The sequence below is a fragment of the Dipteris shenzhenensis genome, chromosome 15 (assembly GCF_047967505.1).
Source record: "Dipteris shenzhenensis isolate YYH24624 ecotype China chromosome 15, Dip_SZ_1.0, whole genome shotgun sequence".
Taxonomy (NCBI): domain Eukaryota; kingdom Viridiplantae; phylum Streptophyta; class Polypodiopsida; order Gleicheniales; family Dipteridaceae; genus Dipteris; species Dipteris shenzhenensis.
The window spans coordinates 11,838,991-11,855,921 of record NC_141610.1 but is presented as its reverse complement, the minus strand read 5'-3'; the positions used below and the strand labels follow the sequence as shown (position 1 = coordinate 11,855,921).

Genomic DNA, 16,931 nt, shown 5'->3' with positions numbered 1-16,931 from the left:
ATCTTCGTCAATGTAAATTAGATATTAGCATGCATATAGAAAGAATGCAAAGTTTCGTGTATCCTTCATATTCTCACAAACTATTTATTTACAGACATTACAATTCTGGAAATGTGTATTTTTCCCAAATTCGAGGCCTTACTACTAGCATATCGTGAGTCCTAATATCACTTATATACGAGCATGATGCGAACTATAAGATCTCCACTGGCCAATCACGGCATACGACTTCAATGGACATAAGTCGCTCGAACTCAAAATGATATGGGTCACAACCCACACTTTGATTTGCATTTACTAGGTGGGCTAAAGTTACAACCAGTCTACTGTGTCTCAACAGACTTTAATATTGGACTGATGGACTTCTGAAATCAGAGAGGCATGTCTTCAATGGCAATCGCATGTGACCATAAATCGCAATATAATTGCTCGTGAGGTACCATGGTGGCTACGTAAAAAACGAATCCCCATTGCCATCGTCAATGTCAGGTCACATCATCTCAATGATTACAATCTAGCAATTAATCATTTATACTTGCCAGTGTGAAACCTGTGGCAAGCCACGAAATACTATTTTTTGAGTTGAAGCTCAAATCGATGTCGATCATGAAAGAATTGCTCATAATCATTGGCCGGCAGACTTGCATGCATAAATCTCTTCCTAAAACCAACAAGTGTGAAAGCATCTTGAACATATCAATGTTGGATCAACGTTTGCTCGAGGCCAATATCAACACATTGCTTTGGAAGGAATTGGAGAATCATAATCGAGCATGGGAAAGTGTCATAGACCATGGTTGTGGGCATTGAAGAATGTGAGCTCACATTACTAGAATCGAGTGACCAAATATGTAGAAATTAGACAACTCAAGACATGCGATGTCCATTCCTTTGGAGTATCTTGGGTCTCCACAGGAAGAGTGTTGTTTACATGGATCACCTATTCCTAAAGAAATGAAAGTCATACGACATTATCAAAATTGAAATCAATGCAATGACGGACATGCTTCTCTTGACTTGGTGGTATCCAACATGAACGAGCTCACATTATCGATCCCATGTGCATGGATAGAACGACAATCGAAAAGCAAACCAAGAGGCTACAAATTTCATGAGCCGATTGCCCCTCTATTTCATGAAGCCCATGTTGTATTCAATATCTTATCCATGACAATTGAAAGGTAGGCCAAGAGGCTGTGAATTTCATGAGCCCGCATTGTATCCAGTATCTTATCCACAAACACGAGGAGGCCCCTCGGAGGGGCTCAGACCATTCCAATGCTTCCAAAATGGATCGATTCATCGTGAAATGAGAGAAGCGACCTAAGGGCATGATCTGATTGAATGCCAAGTGTGCATCTTAATTTCTTTAGAACTGGGTGGAATAGGCTGTTGTCATCAACAACGCTAACCACTTGTGTTGCCTAGAGTATCATCAACGAAGTGTTATTACAGGGGCAATAGAGAAATTTGGGCTTGTTGTACAGACAGACATGGATTTGGGTGCTTTGTTCTTTTTTTCCTTTGTTATAGGGGTCGCTTTCTATGGCACAGAGCTCCATCTAGCCCATGTGCTTATCAGGTTTCAAATACGTGGCTTGTTATGGTAAAGTCTGTACCCTCCTCAATGATTCGTTCTGCTATTCTTCGGGCGTTAAATGGTGGCTCGATGGGCAACAGATCGGGTGCATGAGTTGTGGATACTGGGATCTCCATTGGGTTGGCCGCAATGCCTATACCATAGATAAAGCTTTTTGCCTACCACCATAGCGTAGATATAGATCTATTTCTTAGTGTTTTGTCTCCGGAAGATGGATTTTCTACACACTGACGTGTAGAAATAGGGTCTGTATTGCACTAGCGATGCGAATGTCCAACATCAAACAAACTTATTGCTAAACCCTCCAATGCTTCTAGAGACTAAGTGATTAAGGATACGTTGGGAGTCATATTCTAGGAAGACATGTTTGATGATGAGCAAATTTTGTCCATGGTTGAACTTGCTAAGGGTCATACACCATGCCTCTTAGTCTATGAGCAATTCAAGTTGTCAGACGAATGAGGAGACATGCATCAATTCTCATTCCATGTCTTTGAAGTATGAGCAATTCAAGTTGTCAAAAGAATGAGAAGAGAGGCATCAATGGTCAGGAGTAGTTCATGCCGTCTAGAAACTGCTCGCTAGAATCAACCTGCGAGGATTTATGAGATAATTGACTGATCATGCTTACATATCGTTGCCATTCTCCCTAACAAACAAGGAAAATTCGAACAGAAGTTCACGTAGGCTGGGGTTGTCAGGAGAAAGAGTTATGAGTGAACACTACACAAAGGTCTTAGGCGAAGAAACGAAACAAAACGATGATTCATCAAACTACTCCCCGGGCACAACAATTGCAATATTCGTCATAACCATGTAGTCCTCGTGCAAAAAGACATCAATGGCCCATATTCCTTATGTCTAATCGAACAATGGAGGATTCTCCAATCGCCCTAAGTCGAGTAACCAAAACCTCTCCTTAATAGATAGTATAGATGTAGATCAGAAGAAAATTCATACCAATTCCTTCCTAAAACCTCTTCAATGTTGTAGCCGGTGACGAACACAGAATTCACGTAAATGACGAGCTGATTGGGATAAAGGGCATCTACCACTATCAAGCCACACAAACTTGATTGAAGCTGCATTCCCACCTGCAAAGGGTAAAGACAACTCTCTCTGGTAAACAATAGCTCTCGAGTATGTTCACCACCATTGAACTCAACCACCTCCTCACCCTCCTCTTAAGCAGAGTAGTCGCTGTCACTATCCCAAGTCCCCATATGCGCAAAGCCCCAAAAACCTGAATTTTGTGAAACGGGTGTCAGCTGTCTGCCTATGATAATAGCACCTGCTTCTGTTATCAACCCTTCTCTTGTTAATTAGCTTATCCATGGCGATTCTAATACAACATAGAGTACTTACTCGCTTGGGTTCTTGAATCACCTCCCGTAATCTTCCAACGGGTTTTTACTAGTCATCTCGGTTAGTCTGCAGAAGTCAAAGGACATGGGTCATCCTGAATTTCTTGGCTTGTAAAAGACGGAGCATGTATGTCTATAGCTCGGAAATAGACCGTCTATTGCTGTGGTAACTCCCCCGGGGACCTTAGAGCATGGATGAGGGTGAGGAAAACATTGTCCATGGGTGGCAGCAGTGCAAGCGATGATAGCAAAGGTCAAGGAATTGTGGAAGGTAGATGAAAAGCGAGGTTGGGGGAAGTAGACATGGAAATAGAGGGAGAAGCTGTGCGATGGAGCTAGAAAAAGCTCATGGAAGCTAAAAGGGGAGTTCACTCACCCAAAAGTAGAGCTTGGGAATTTCAAAAATTCCCTCCAAAAAATGAATAATCACAAAACTTCACCCCAACTGAATCCTTCCTTAAGCACTATCTCTAGGAGAGCCAGTGCTAACAAAAATCATAAGCAAAGTGACTTTCCCACTTTACACCCTTAAGTTAAACACGTATTTTCTAAATTTTAACATGTATCCCTTCTTATAAGGTCTTTAATGTACCTTTTTTAAGGTGGGGGTTGATTTTTCGAGAATATTTAACATTGGGGGCTCTTCTATACCACATGTTAAAAAATTATCGAGTTAGCCATTCATGTTGCTTGGACAATGTTGGGCGGGCACTTTTTTATATTGAGGGCCTGTGGAGTGCCTAGAAAGGAAATGTTATGTTTTGACTACATTTCGATCAGTGAACAATTGAAACTAAAAGGAGGGTGGACAAAGTTGGGTAGCCAAGACCAAGAGCATCGGGGAGGGTTTTACATAGTTGAAGGCATTTATCTCATCGGGGTTTGAACCTAAAATACCTTGCCGCATACTTTGTAAGGGCTTGGGCGGTGTGTAATGATCCTCGCCCACCAAAAGGCCAAAAATAGAGGCTTTCTATTAAGGCGTAATTGGATACGAGATTCTTATGAGAGGTTACATGATGACGGGTCCAAATCATCACTCTTGTCCTCGATCACATTGTGCTTGCTTGCTTCCTCAATCTCCCGCATTCGTCCACTTCCAACGCACCGGGCTCGCCAGGAGCTTCTGCACGTCCGTCTCGCGCCCAGAAGACGTATCGACGGACAGCCCCCTCATTTTATATCTTTTCTGTCCAATCGGTCGAACTCCTCAGTCTTGCATCAATTGTTGTACAGCACTTGGGCCGATTTCGCACCAGCTTTGTCCTCTTCATCGGTTCCGGTGCTGCTCTGCCCACGGATGATCGAGAACATTTGTTGCCGTTTATTTGAAGCCTTGAATTGCTCCTTATCAATCCATTTTGTGTTGCCATATCAGTTGTGCGCCAAGTGATCAGAGAGCACTTCTCACGGCCTTGATTTGTCGAAACTTCTGCAGTTTAGGTCCGACAGCGATAGATTACTCCCGTGAGATTCTAGATTGTTACGTTCTTCAAGTTTTTTTTTCGTGGACCATAAATTCCACAAACTTAGGACTGTTACCTTCCGATTTTTCGACAAAGTTGAGTATTTTCGAATACCTTCGTCGCACAAGGAAGGCGATAAGAGTATGTCATCAGTTGGCGACAAGATGGATCGACAGCTTGCAAGGAAAAACGAACCATCTACCTTTTTTGTTAAGTTTGATCTAGGCTTGTTTTTCAGAGGATTTCCTCTGGGCCGCCAGTCTTCCAGGACGAGCGATAACGCATTTGTGCCCAGCGCCGGAATTGATGCTCGCGTCGGAAGGAGACGTGTGCGGTCCAATTGCAAACTTGATAATGAAAATACTGACATTCCGGCACTCTGGATTGATAGAGTCTGGAGAACCGTTTCAGGTGCAGTGTCACAGATATGGTTTCCGATGCAGCTTCCCGCGAAAAGGAAATTTGACGCTGAAAAGAACGTTCCAAGGCGAAGGCTTCGCCCAAGGGCCAAGCTCAGAGAGAGGTCTTACCTGGAGAATCATCTCCTACTGCTTATGTTAAATCAATCCCCTGTGAAACATCACGGGTCGGTGGACAAAGATACGGACGAAACGTTGTGTAATTGCTGTGACACCATAGAAGCAGCAGGGACTCTTGGGAATGCTTCAGAAATGCGCGCCTTTTCTGTGGGTGTTTTCCCGCAAACTCACCATGTAGAAAAGTCTAAGCTAGCGCGTAGTCTGAGTAGAGAAAACAAAAAGCTGGGCCGTCGCAACCAAAGTACCCTTGGATTTGCACGTTTACAGGGTGAACCACAGATAATTTGCCCCACCTCCTTTGACCCTCAGGTTCATACGGAAGGCGTACAAACACAGGAGAATCAACTCTCTGGGAAGCGGCAACTAGTCCCGTTTGTGCCATTGCATGGAGTCAATTTGACGGCATTGATGGAGCTTCTTCCACAGGTTCAAGGCGTTCAGCAGCAGCAGGCTTTCCCGGACAAACAAAAGCTGAGTTCAGTGCAAGACTTCTTCCTCTATACGGAAAATGAAGGTGCGCATTGTAGACCCTGTGATTTTATACAGATTCAGGAACATTCTCTGGTCTTCTCCTAGATGTGGATATGGTATTTTCTTTAGTCATGGCAATCCAGTTTGTTGACGGCTACTTAAGTGTTCAAAGACACTGTGATGCTGCGATGTGAAATCTGGTGAGGGTAATTGTAAGGGGGTGGGGCTGCTGGTTAAGCCATGCTCGTCTTACGCTCCGTTCTTAGCAATGCTGAAATGCCTGGCGCATACCATAGGCACCCTGTTTAGTCGAGCTGTGTGCGTAGTGGGACGATTGTGCATGGTGGCAGTGGAGCTAGCTAGGAGCTGCTGGATCATCTTGTAACAGAACTACTATAGCTTTATGAAGCATGCGTTTATGCTGTCAGGTTGAATTCGAAGGGCACCTTTTTGTGACATCATGGGACTTGGCTGAATCTGCTCTTCACCTCCGGAGTGCTGACAGGAACTGCGAAGACCTTTGCATAAATTTTAATGGATGCCCATGCGAATGTGGGTGTGTGGATGTGTGAGAGCTAGGCTTATACAATGCTCTACACCCCTCATTGGGCTCTGATGACGTTGGTGGGACGTCATAGTATCTAGTCCTGCAATGCACTATAGAGTTTATGGGTTTTAACTTTGTAGGGGACTGTCATGAGGCTAAAATTGCACTAATGTGCTTTGTTTACAGTGGATGAGTTTGCTGGATTCTATTAAAAATGGCAGCGGAAGATGCAAACAAACTGAAGCTACAAAACCACACAGAGAACACTAGAGACAACAAGATGTGCCACAAACAGATCTGCTGTAACTCAGCCCATAAACCAGGGCAGCAACTGAAATACAAGGTATCCTGAACAGGATAAGAAACAGGAGCTGCAGGAGGGGCTGAACTGAAGTAGAGGAAAGGGGGGGCACAAGGAGGCTGCAGAAGGGGCTGAACTGAAGCAGAAGAAAGGGGCACAAGGAGACTGCAGCCTGAGAGCACGGAGGCTGGAGAAGCCTGAAGCGAAGAGGCAGGGGCCTGGGAGCGAAGAGGCTAGAGGAGCCTGAACCGAGGAGGCAGGAGCCTAGAAATGAGGAGGCTGAAGGAGCCTGGGCGAAGAGGCAGGAACCTTGGAACGAGGGGAACTGTAGAAGCCTGGAGCGAGGAGGCAGGACCCCGAAAGAGGAGGGATCTGCTGAGGGAGCGTGGGCAGCCAACAGAACAGCTGAGGGGAGGCTCCGGTGGGGATGGCCAGGAGCAGGCTGAAGACAAGAGCCTTGAGGAGCTGCTGGAAGAAGTGAAGGAGATGAGGAAGGGGGAAGACCCTTTTATAGGGAAGGCCAAGAGGGTCGGCCAGATGGCCTAGACCGACCAGCCTGGTCGGTCAGCCAACTGGGCCGACCAGCTGGTCGGCCAGAGCCTACCGGCCAGGGGCTGGTCGGCCAGCCTACCCCCTCTGGCCCCCCTGCTGCGTGGGAGCTGGTCGGCCAGCCTACCCTGGAGATGTCAGTCTCAACAGATTCATCTAGATACATAAGGTGTTAGGAGTGTCCCTAGATCTAGGGGGAAAAGGGTTATGTAGCCCAGGAACTCATTGTGTATTTATTGGAATCCAAGACTTCTTTCCTTAGTGTGTACTTAGCGTGGATGTGCAGCAAATAAATGGACAATGCACAGGAGAGATGTAGAACCAATAAAACTTATATTTCCAACCAAGATTGACGAATATAAAATCAATGTACAGCGTCTCACCTCTAGTAACAGAGGGCTATCTAGATATGAACCCCTGTACATAAACAACAGTTGTTCTCTTACGTTCCTGGCATTCCCAAAACACTTGGTTGGCATGCCCTCTATGAGCTTAGGTGTTGCCTCCTCGTTGTGCTCCACAAACACACCTTCAAGCTGACCCTCTTAGAGAGCCACAAGTGTGCTTTACCTCTTGCTGCTCCGAAACGCAGCCAATTCGTGAGGCCCAAGCTCCCCCTTAGATCTGTCCTCTTGCTCCTCTGATAAACAGCCAAGGGTGAGGGAACAACCTAGAGCTTTGTCTTCTACACTCAGCCTGATCCTTCGCTGCTCCAAGTCTTCCTGGATGTAGCCCAAATCTTGGCTGAGGTGCTGGTCCAACCTGATGAGCCCAAGGGGTTGGCTTTTATAGGCCCCAAGCGCCCCCAAAACCAACTGATCCAGACAGGCTGACCCTCAGTGTGTGGGGCCGACCTACTGGTCTGTGGGTACAAAGATCTGAAGTTTAGAATCCAAAAGGTAATTGCTGAAGTTTTTAAGTTGAGATGTGACAAAGATAGATGCAAAGTGCTAAAAGTTGAGAACACAGCTTTATGTTTTGACTTTTTGTGGCTAAATAACAAAGATCATGACATTGATTCTAAAAAGAAAAGATACACAAAGGTTGTAAGTGTTAAAGATGTCTGCTCTTGGATAGATTTTCTTTTAGATAATCTTTACATCACAATAGGTGATTCATTTTTCAGATTTTGGCGAAATATGGAGTCATTTCTTCACAATTCCATAGATTTTCCCGCCTTTGTACAACTAAAGATTATTTTATCACTCAATGTAGTAATTTGATCACTTTACTAATACACAAGAGGTATAATCCAAGAAAAATAATGAAAATTTACGCACAACCTTAGATATGAAGTCTTTTATCTCTAGTCTATCGGCCTCAGGCATGTTTAGAATGATTGAACATACGTGGAAAATAAATAAGCGGGGAGCTGAACACCCGTTTTTCTTTTAGTTTCAAAAGAGAGTTTGATAGAGTATGCACATGCTTTCTAAGTTAGGAATGTAATTCTGCATCTTTGTAGGAAGCGGTACATAAATGTAAGAGGTTCATTTAGTTTTTTATGTTTTAAATAATTCATTTATTCTGTAATTTCTTTCTTTCATTCCTACATGAGAGAGAGAGAGAGAGAGAGAGAGAGAGAGAGAGACATTTTATTTGTCTTTGGGGCAATTTTTTTCTTTATTTTTGCTTAGTCACCTTCTACCTTTCTTCTTTATTTCTTGTTATCTTTCTCTTTTGTTTATTTGACGTGTTTTAGCAAGCACTGGGTTTTCCCTAGAGACTCTGCGGGTCTTTAGAAACCCAATAGAGCTGCTTATGCTTGGGCATTGATGACGAGGTAAGCGTTGCTTTGCTTGATAAGTATGTGTACCTTTTGTTTTTCCATTTTTGTACAGAGGTGCCTTCAATCTTGCACACCTCTTGCTTGATCCCGGTCTGCAGACGCCTTGTTTCAGGCCCTTTAAGGCCTTCAATACTGCGCAAATCTGTTCCTTGATGCTCCTTCTTGGCACGTGTCTGCTCCGTACAGATGCTGTCCAGCAGGACCCCACCAAGTAGCCAGGTACTTTTCTAACGGTGCTGCCCACATGGCAGTCTATGTGCTGCCCATGTGGCAGCCGCTTTTGCTCTTTGTTTTGTGAATGATTGCTGCCCACATTGTGAAGTTTTCGTCCATGTTGCGGCCTGCTGGTATTGCGATAATTCTTTCTATCTTAAATGGTGAGTTGCCCTATGAAACCAGCCTCAAGGCTAACAAGAGGGTGGTAAAACACTAACCAAACAAAAGCCTTCACAAAAAAATACTCAGCAAACACTCAACAGACAAATAGGGGGAGCTAGAGCGCTCCTGCTCAAATACAAAGACACAGACTGGCCTTAAAGCCTTGGCGCCCCTTTCGGTATTTCTTTATTAATTGAAGAGTGCCACAAAGAGATTACACAGTGAGTACCAACTCACACACATTCAATGCTCTTCCTTGACTCAAAGGCATCAATATCACTACACATTAGCCCTATGGGTGAGTTGCCCTATGAAAATAGCCTCAAGGCTAACAAGAGGGTGGTAAAACACTAACCAAACAAAAGCCTTCACAAAAGAATACTCAGCAAACACTCAACAGACAAATAGGGGGAGCTAGAGTGCTCCTGCTTAAATACAAAGACACAGACTGGCCTTAAAGCCTTGGCACCCCTTTCGGTATTTCTTTATTAATTGAAATGTGCCACAAAGAGATTACACAGTGAGTACCAACTCACACGATTCAATGCTCTTCCTTGACTCATAGGCACCAATATCACTACACATTAGTCCTGCGGGGCTCTGCTATCACACCCATGTGACCATAGGCATCCATACTCAGTGCAAAAACCTGCTTTTAACATGGGAGCCATTATTTACTGCCCCATCAAGGCCACACGCTCCCCAATTAAACACAAGTGTTCATTGATCCACTAGGATACCCAAACAATGGGGTGGAAGCACAACTGAGCTGCCCCTGGTGCTCAGAAGCACAAACCATATCTGCAAGCATTCACTGTGATCACTCTGCCAAGCAAGTCTCTTCAAAAACACGGCCCTCTACTCTCAGGCAATCACTAGAGAGCATGTGTGAACCCTTTTCTAGCCCAAAGTTCATCTCAAGCTGTTGCACGAGCCAATGCAATTCTTTGCTAGCTTTCTGTTCACGTGACTAGGTAGCGGGCTACCCCCAGTTCCTTGGATCCTAAATGCTTGTACACGCAGCCTGAAGCCACCACAAATAGCTCACATGAGCTGTGAAGTAGCCCAACACCAGCCCCTTCACCAGCCCGTACAAAGTGTACGGCTGATTTGTGCATAAGAGTCCAACTTTGTCAAGAAAACCCAAGGTGTAACAGCCAAGACCTTCGTATTCAAGCCTTGAGAATTCGAACTATAAACCAAGCATGCTTTCTACTGCAACAACGAAAGACTGGATCGTATGGTAGACCGTACCAACTACTATACGATTCCGTATCAGTAGCAACCGATGGACGTGTACGGCTGCACATAGCTTGTAGATCCCTTCTGTACCATCGTACGACCACAACCTTCATTTTGCCGTGCGAAAAAGCTTGTCTCATCTTGTTGCCCGTGCATGATTATCCTGTGCCATTTTTCTCCAGTCAACTCTCTTGCCCAAGGCCTTCCTTGAGCTTCCTTTCCAAAAGGGGCTGCATGGGCTTGCCACGTGGCAGCCCATGCCTGGGGTTGGCCCTTGGGGGCCTCATTTGCCCCTAGGCCCTCCTCTAGTGGGGCCTTTTTAAAAGCTCACCAATGACCAACCTTAGTTCTAAGGTTCTTTGGGCCCCTCTTGGCCCTAGAACTTGCATTTGCCCCCAAGGCACAATTTCCTAGGGGGAAACTTGCACACCCCCATCCCGTGACCTCGCCACTTGATTCCCGAGGTCGAGGCCACATGCGAGCATTAAAACTCACACCCTCGTGACATACCCCTCTCTTTAAACATGGCAAGCGACCTTGATTGCATCTGGATGTTACAAGGATATGCAATAACTGAAATACATGTGAATATACCATGATTCATCATGAAAGCATGTATTACCATGGAAAAACAGCATATATGATTGTTCAGAACCTAGGATAGCAATCCATATAAATGCAAAAACCCACTCATAGTGACTAGTACACTGATCATAGAAGTCCCAAGGCAGATATACTGTCAGCAAGTAGTACCTCGGGTGAAACAAACAATGTCACCAAGCGACCTCTAGATATCTGAGCCTGTTTGTAACATAGAGACAGAGGTACTACCCCTCTCTTGAGCATCAGGCAATGCTCTAGACCTATGCTCTGCTGAGCCTGAAGGAGCCGCAACCAAAGTCGGCTCTAGCTGAAAAGCATCTAGATAGAGCTGTAATAACTGAGGTGTATGTGCCAGATCATCCTCTTCCAACCACTTTGCATGTAATGGAGAATAATTTCTGAATTTTACCAAGTAGTGGCGGGAAACTCTACCTTTGATCTCCCTTTCCTTATGTGCCAAAATCTGCTCTGGAACTAGGATCTCATCCAATTCCTCAACCTCTGGTTGGATCTCATCAGGCATATCCTCGGGCACATCACCCTTGAAAGGCTTGAAGAGACTCACATGGAAAGCATTGTGAATCCTCTAGTGATCTGGTAGCTGTAACTTGTAAGCTACATCACTTAGCTTCTCTGAATCTTGAAAAGGCCCATAATATCTCATGCTGAGTTTGGGAAACAACCGGTCTTTGCCCCTTTTCTTTTTCAGCCTTGCCTTTTCAAAGCACAAAAGAACCCAATCACCTTCATTAAATATCAATTCACGACAGTGACGATCAGCTGCCTTCTTTTGCTTTGCTTGAGCCTTCTGGAGAGCCTACTTCACCTTCTTATATGCCACATCCATGCTTTCAACATACCTATCAGCTTCAAAAATCTTATCCTTTGTATGCAAGATAGGTGGAACTTTCCTGCCTCCTTCCACATTTCAAAAGGAGCTTTCCCAGTGGAAGTATGCATAGTATTGTTGTAAGCAAATTCTACTAAGGGTAGAAACTGCTCCCATTGTGTCTTACGCTCAGACACATAGCATTTCAGCTAATCAAGAGCAGTCAAATTAGCCTCTTCAGACTGCCCATCTGACTGAGGATGAAAAGAAGATGAAAATCTCAGCGTAGTCCTCTCCAAAAGAGACTCGTCATGCACGGATCTTTGTCAGTTACGATAGATTGAGGCATGGGGCATCCCATGGTATTTGAAAATGTTCTTTATGAACAACTTTGTCATGTAATCCGCTGTAATTTTCTTCCTTACTTGGAATGAAGTGTGCCTACTTACTGAACAGGCATATAATAGTCCAGAGGCCATCATTCCTCGTAGGCGTCCTAGGAAGATCAAATATAAAATCCATGGCAATGCTCTCCCACGGTCTATCTGGGAGTGGCAATGACTGCAATAATCCAGGTGTCTTCTGCCTGTCAAACTTGACCTTCTAGCAGATGATGCATGTTCTGACAAAGGCATACACGTCCCATCTCAAAGCTGGCCAATAGAAAAAGTGTTCCACTGCTTTAACCGTAGCATCAGCATAAAGAATTCACTTTTCTTTGCATTTACAATCAGCCTATGCTTGCTGAGTTCTGCAAACACAATTGCCAGATGCTTCCTGTGCTCTGCCTCATCTTTTGAGTGCACAATCATGTCATCAAAGAAAGTGCCCACAAAAGTCCTATGCTTACGGAAGATTCTATCCATCATCCGATTAAAAGTGGCAGGAGCATACGTAAGCCCAAATGGCATAACTAAGAACTCATACAACCCAAAGCTAGTCTTGAAAGCTGTCTTGGACACATCCTCTGGACGAATGCGTATCTGATGATACCCACTCTTGAAATCTATGCGACTGAAAATGGCTGACCCTTCCAATCTATCCAGGATATCATCCTTGGAATTGGAAATCTGTGTTTTATGGTTATCTTGTTGAGTGCACGATAATCAATGCACATTCTCCAAGAACCATCGCTCTTTTGCACCAACAAAACCGGTGAACAGTAAGGGGAAGAACTGGGCTGAATCAGCCCCTTATCCAAAAGGTCCTTCACCTGGCTCATGATTTCATCTTGCTGAGCTGCACTCACCCTATAAGGTGTGCCCTGCTTGGTGGACTATTGCTTGGCTCTATATCAATTACATGATCCTCAGGCCTCTTAGGTGGAAGTTCACCCGGCAACGAGTCAGGAAAAATTATCTAAACTGATTTAGGAAACCTGTCCGCTCTTTGTCAAGCTTAGAGATTACAAATTGTGGATCATTAGACTTAGTATCCTTTGCAAAAACTAAGTACGCAGAAATATGATGTTTCAATACTGAACATATAGGTGAAGCAAATACAACAGGGACCGACTCTCCCTTTAGTTTGACATCCAAAACATGCTTCTTCCCTCTTTGTTCCAGGGAGATCTTCCGATTAAACGTGTCCACCAAAGCATGTACCCTGTGACACCAAGGCATTCCCAACAGAGCATCACAGCCCTCAAGAGGCATTATATAAAATTCCTTGCTGTCCACAAAGCTCTGTATATGCAATCGGAGCTTTCCAATGATAGGGGTAACCGAAGTGCTAAAGCCAGGACAAGCCAATCCTGCTTCACTCATAGGCCCCATCTCCTCTGCTTGGATTCCAAGTTTGCCTGCCAATTCAGGAGAAATAAAATTTGGATGAGCACTTGGGTCAAAGAAAATCAATGTCACCCGATCCTTGACTTTGCCCCATGCCCTACAAAGCTCTGTAGCATCATCATTAGGCCGCTCACTGATAACATCAGGCATTAACCCTGTAGATAGTTAGGCTTCTTGCCTTTTTGCTCTTCCCTATCATCCACTTTCCCTTTTGGATGCGTTTTGGGCAATCTCGTGCCATATGACCCTCTTCTTTACAGTGAAAGCATTTATTAGCCTCCATCAAGGCTTTCCTAGGTGGAAACTCCCTTACAAGCTCTCCCCGTGGCCCTTTCTTCCCCTGGGACCTTGGAAAATGCGCTTCGCGGTTTCCCGAAGTCCACAGGAAGTGGCTGAAAAGTGTAGTCTGGTAAAACTTGCTTGCCTGTTTGTTATCTCGTTTCGAAGGGCATGACAACTTGGGCATTGGCCAAGTGCTTTTCCATTGCTAGGTTCTTAAGAGGTAGGCAGGTGGTATGGGCCCTTTGACTTCTTTCCAGGGCTTTCCTCCCGCTGAGGATCTCGCCGGTGGTACCTGCAGATGGTTGGGACCATACATAAAAGAAAGGTCCTACGTTTTTGGCTAGGATGTCGTTCAGTCTTCCGTCCCCAATATATAGGTAATCCGCTCCCTTCCTCACATGACAGCGAATTAGAACGTGGCCTATCACGCTTCTTCCCTTTGTTAAAAGGAGGCTCGGAAGCATTCCCTGGCTTCCTTGCTTTCTTGAAACTCTCAAACTTACTGTTTTTATACCCGCTGGTTTTTCCCAACAATAATGTATCAGCTGTGGTAGCATTCTCAATGAGTTGAGACATGTCGGTAACCCCTGTTTTAGTACAGTAGTCCCTGATTTCCCTTGTGTCATGTGCACGGATTGGCATTTGACGTGTACTGGGTACACAAGACTAGCTCAGGTTGCCTGGGGAGGCTTAGAGCTAGGCAGGCTTGATTCTCGGGTTGAGTGGCAAGGGTACGAACTAGTTAGGGGTCTTCGCTATTTTTGGCGCTTGGGGCCCGAGTCTATATAAGGGGCCCAGAGGTTCAGTTCTCAGAGAGCCGATGGGAGCGAGTTTCGTTCCCAGGTGCTAGGTTTGATCCTGGATTGAGTCGCGGACGCGCGCCTGCATCTTAGCGTAGCCCAAGGCCCAGTAGCAGATCCCAGGCTTCACAGTGCCACCTGGTGGTATGGGACACCAGGCTGGTTTGGATCTGGTTGGGAGTTCGTGCCAGTAGCTCAGCTCGTGGCTCAGAGGGGACATCTCCTGATTCGGGATCATATCCCGTAGATGTCATGGTTGGGTGGTGAGCAGCCTGCTCAGTTTCTCACGTTGTGTGTGTGTGTGTTCTTGTGTTTGCTTGCAGATCAGAGGTTTCAGGAGTGCTAGGACGTGTCAGTTGGTATCAGAGCCAACTCCTGAGGTAGGAACTTCTGATGCGAAAATTTTGGACGATTTCTTCCTCCAGGTATGCCTAATTTCGAAATTTGTTGCTGCAAGATCTTGTTGGTTCATGGGTTATGGGAAGTGGTCAGGATGTAGGGAAAAGGTAGGAAGAAGGAGAGTCATGATTTCGAAATTACTGAAGGGAAAAGTGAGAGAGGGTTGAGGTGTAGCTAGGTGAGAGTGGAGATGAAGGGAGGAGAGGCGTGAGAAGAGCTGATTGGTAGGCGAGGGGATTCCGTTTGCTGGTCAGGGCTGCGCAGAGGTAGGTGACGCAGGTAGGAGGGGCTGAGTGGTGCGCCATAGGCTGGAGAGGAATTCGGCCAGGCAAGGAGGTGCGCCATAGGCTGGAGCAGGGTGCGGCCAGATTGTGGAGGAGCTGTTTTTTCGAAAAAAGCAGCAACCCTCCAAGGTTAGGAGGGGTTTGATGCTAAAAAAAGCATCAACGCTCCAAGATTGGGAGGGTGAGCTTTTCTAGAAAGCATAGCTTCCTAGATTAGCTGCACCATCTCCTTTATAGCCAGGCAGGATCCCAAGCTCAGCCACAGCCTAAGCTAGAGTGCGCAAGAAGACCTTCTTACCCTTCTACCAGATTTCGCCATCTAGGAACGGTCACAGCCTGCGTCAGGTTTCCGTACAGCCTGCGTCAGATTCCGTACAGCCTGCGGCGGATTTCCGTACAGTACGGCCTGCAGCAGACTTCCGTACACAGCAGCCTGCAGCGAAACCAGCAAAGGGAGACCTTGGGATCACCTACGCCAGCTGATCGTCAGCTTCCAGCATCTTCTTTTCGGCCAGCTCCTCTTCTTTCATCACATCCTCTTGGGACGGTTTTTCTCTGCTCCACTCTCCTTCCAGCTTCGATTCCCCCAGTTATTTCTCTCAGTTTGCTACTCTTTTCAGATCAGAAGCCTAAAGGGAGGAACCACCCCTCTTCAAGAAAGGAACAAGAAGGGCAAAGGATGCAACAAGGGAGCTCAAATTCAGACATGGCTGATTCTGTAAATCCTGAGTTTGCCATGGAGATCAGGATTTGGACTACCCTGCTGAGGAAGACCAGGGTCTTTACGACGATCTGATTATGAAGAAAGCCTTAAGTGAATTCACCACTGCTCTAGATGGAAAATTTGAGCAGGTTAATGCGAATCAAACAGGGTTGACACAGCAACTCCAAGGGATTCAGACTACTCTCACTCTTCTGACTAGCACTGTTCAGGCGCTCACACATGTGGATGCCATGGCTTCAGTGTTAGGTCCGAACATAACTCTAGATCCTTTTCCCGGAGATCAGAAGCCTCGAACCAAGGAGGTTGTTGACACTTGGTTGCACAAGTGGCAAGTACACTTCCAGTTCCACCCGTACCCAAATGACAAGAAAATACAGCTTGCAGCCGGCTTCATGTCAGGAAAGGCTTTGTTATGGTGGAAGGAACTCCAACCTAAGCCGGTAACATGGATAGATTTCGAAGGCGTCTTCAGGAAGGAGTTCCTGAAGAAGGAGGACGACTATGATATCGTAGGCAAGCTTAAAGCCCTCGATATGTCTAAGCTGAACTTGACGTTTGAAGTTTATCTTCAAAGGTTTCGAGATCTGCAAACCAGGGCCACAAAGATGGATCCAGTGACCTTGTTAGGTTTCTTTGTGGATGGTTTGCCAGATTCGTACAAGTTGCAGATCAAGAACAACAAATGTACCACGTTGCAAGAGGCCATGAATTACACGCGTATTTATGATGATACCATGGCCAGTGCAAAGGGAACCACAGTTTCCGACACGAGTGGGAAGAACAAACGGAAGTTCTTCCAGTCTACGACTGGTACCGGGGAGACGAAGTCTATAGACAACGCCTCCAAGAAACACTTGACTCAGGCGAAGAATGGTCGAGCCCGTTTCCTTTGTACCTTGAAGCTTAAGAAGGAAGGACGTTGCTTCTACTGCGAGGAGCGGAGCCACACCAAGAATGAGTGTCCAAAGCGCAAG

General features: G+C 45.6%; 1 protein-coding gene and 1 pseudogene across 2 annotated transcripts in view; one reads left to right on the top strand and one right to left on the bottom strand.

The window, feature by feature from the left end:
• Window positions 1-4,128: 4,128 nt before the first annotated feature.
• The window catches only part of LOC147893367 (uncharacterized), a 59,411-nt gene continuing 46,608 nt past the window's right edge, over window positions 4,129-16,931 (top strand). For both annotated transcript variants that reach the window (XM_087386051.1, XM_087386050.1), the window contains exon 1: window positions 4,129-5,483. In XM_087386051.1, coding sequence (XP_087242177.1) covers window positions 4,574-5,483 — 910 coding nt within the window. In that variant the 5' untranslated portion in view covers window positions 4,129-4,573. The remainder of the gene's footprint in view (window positions 5,484-16,931) is intronic.
• On the bottom strand, window positions 11,034-11,696 carry LOC147893368 (uncharacterized; annotated as a pseudogene).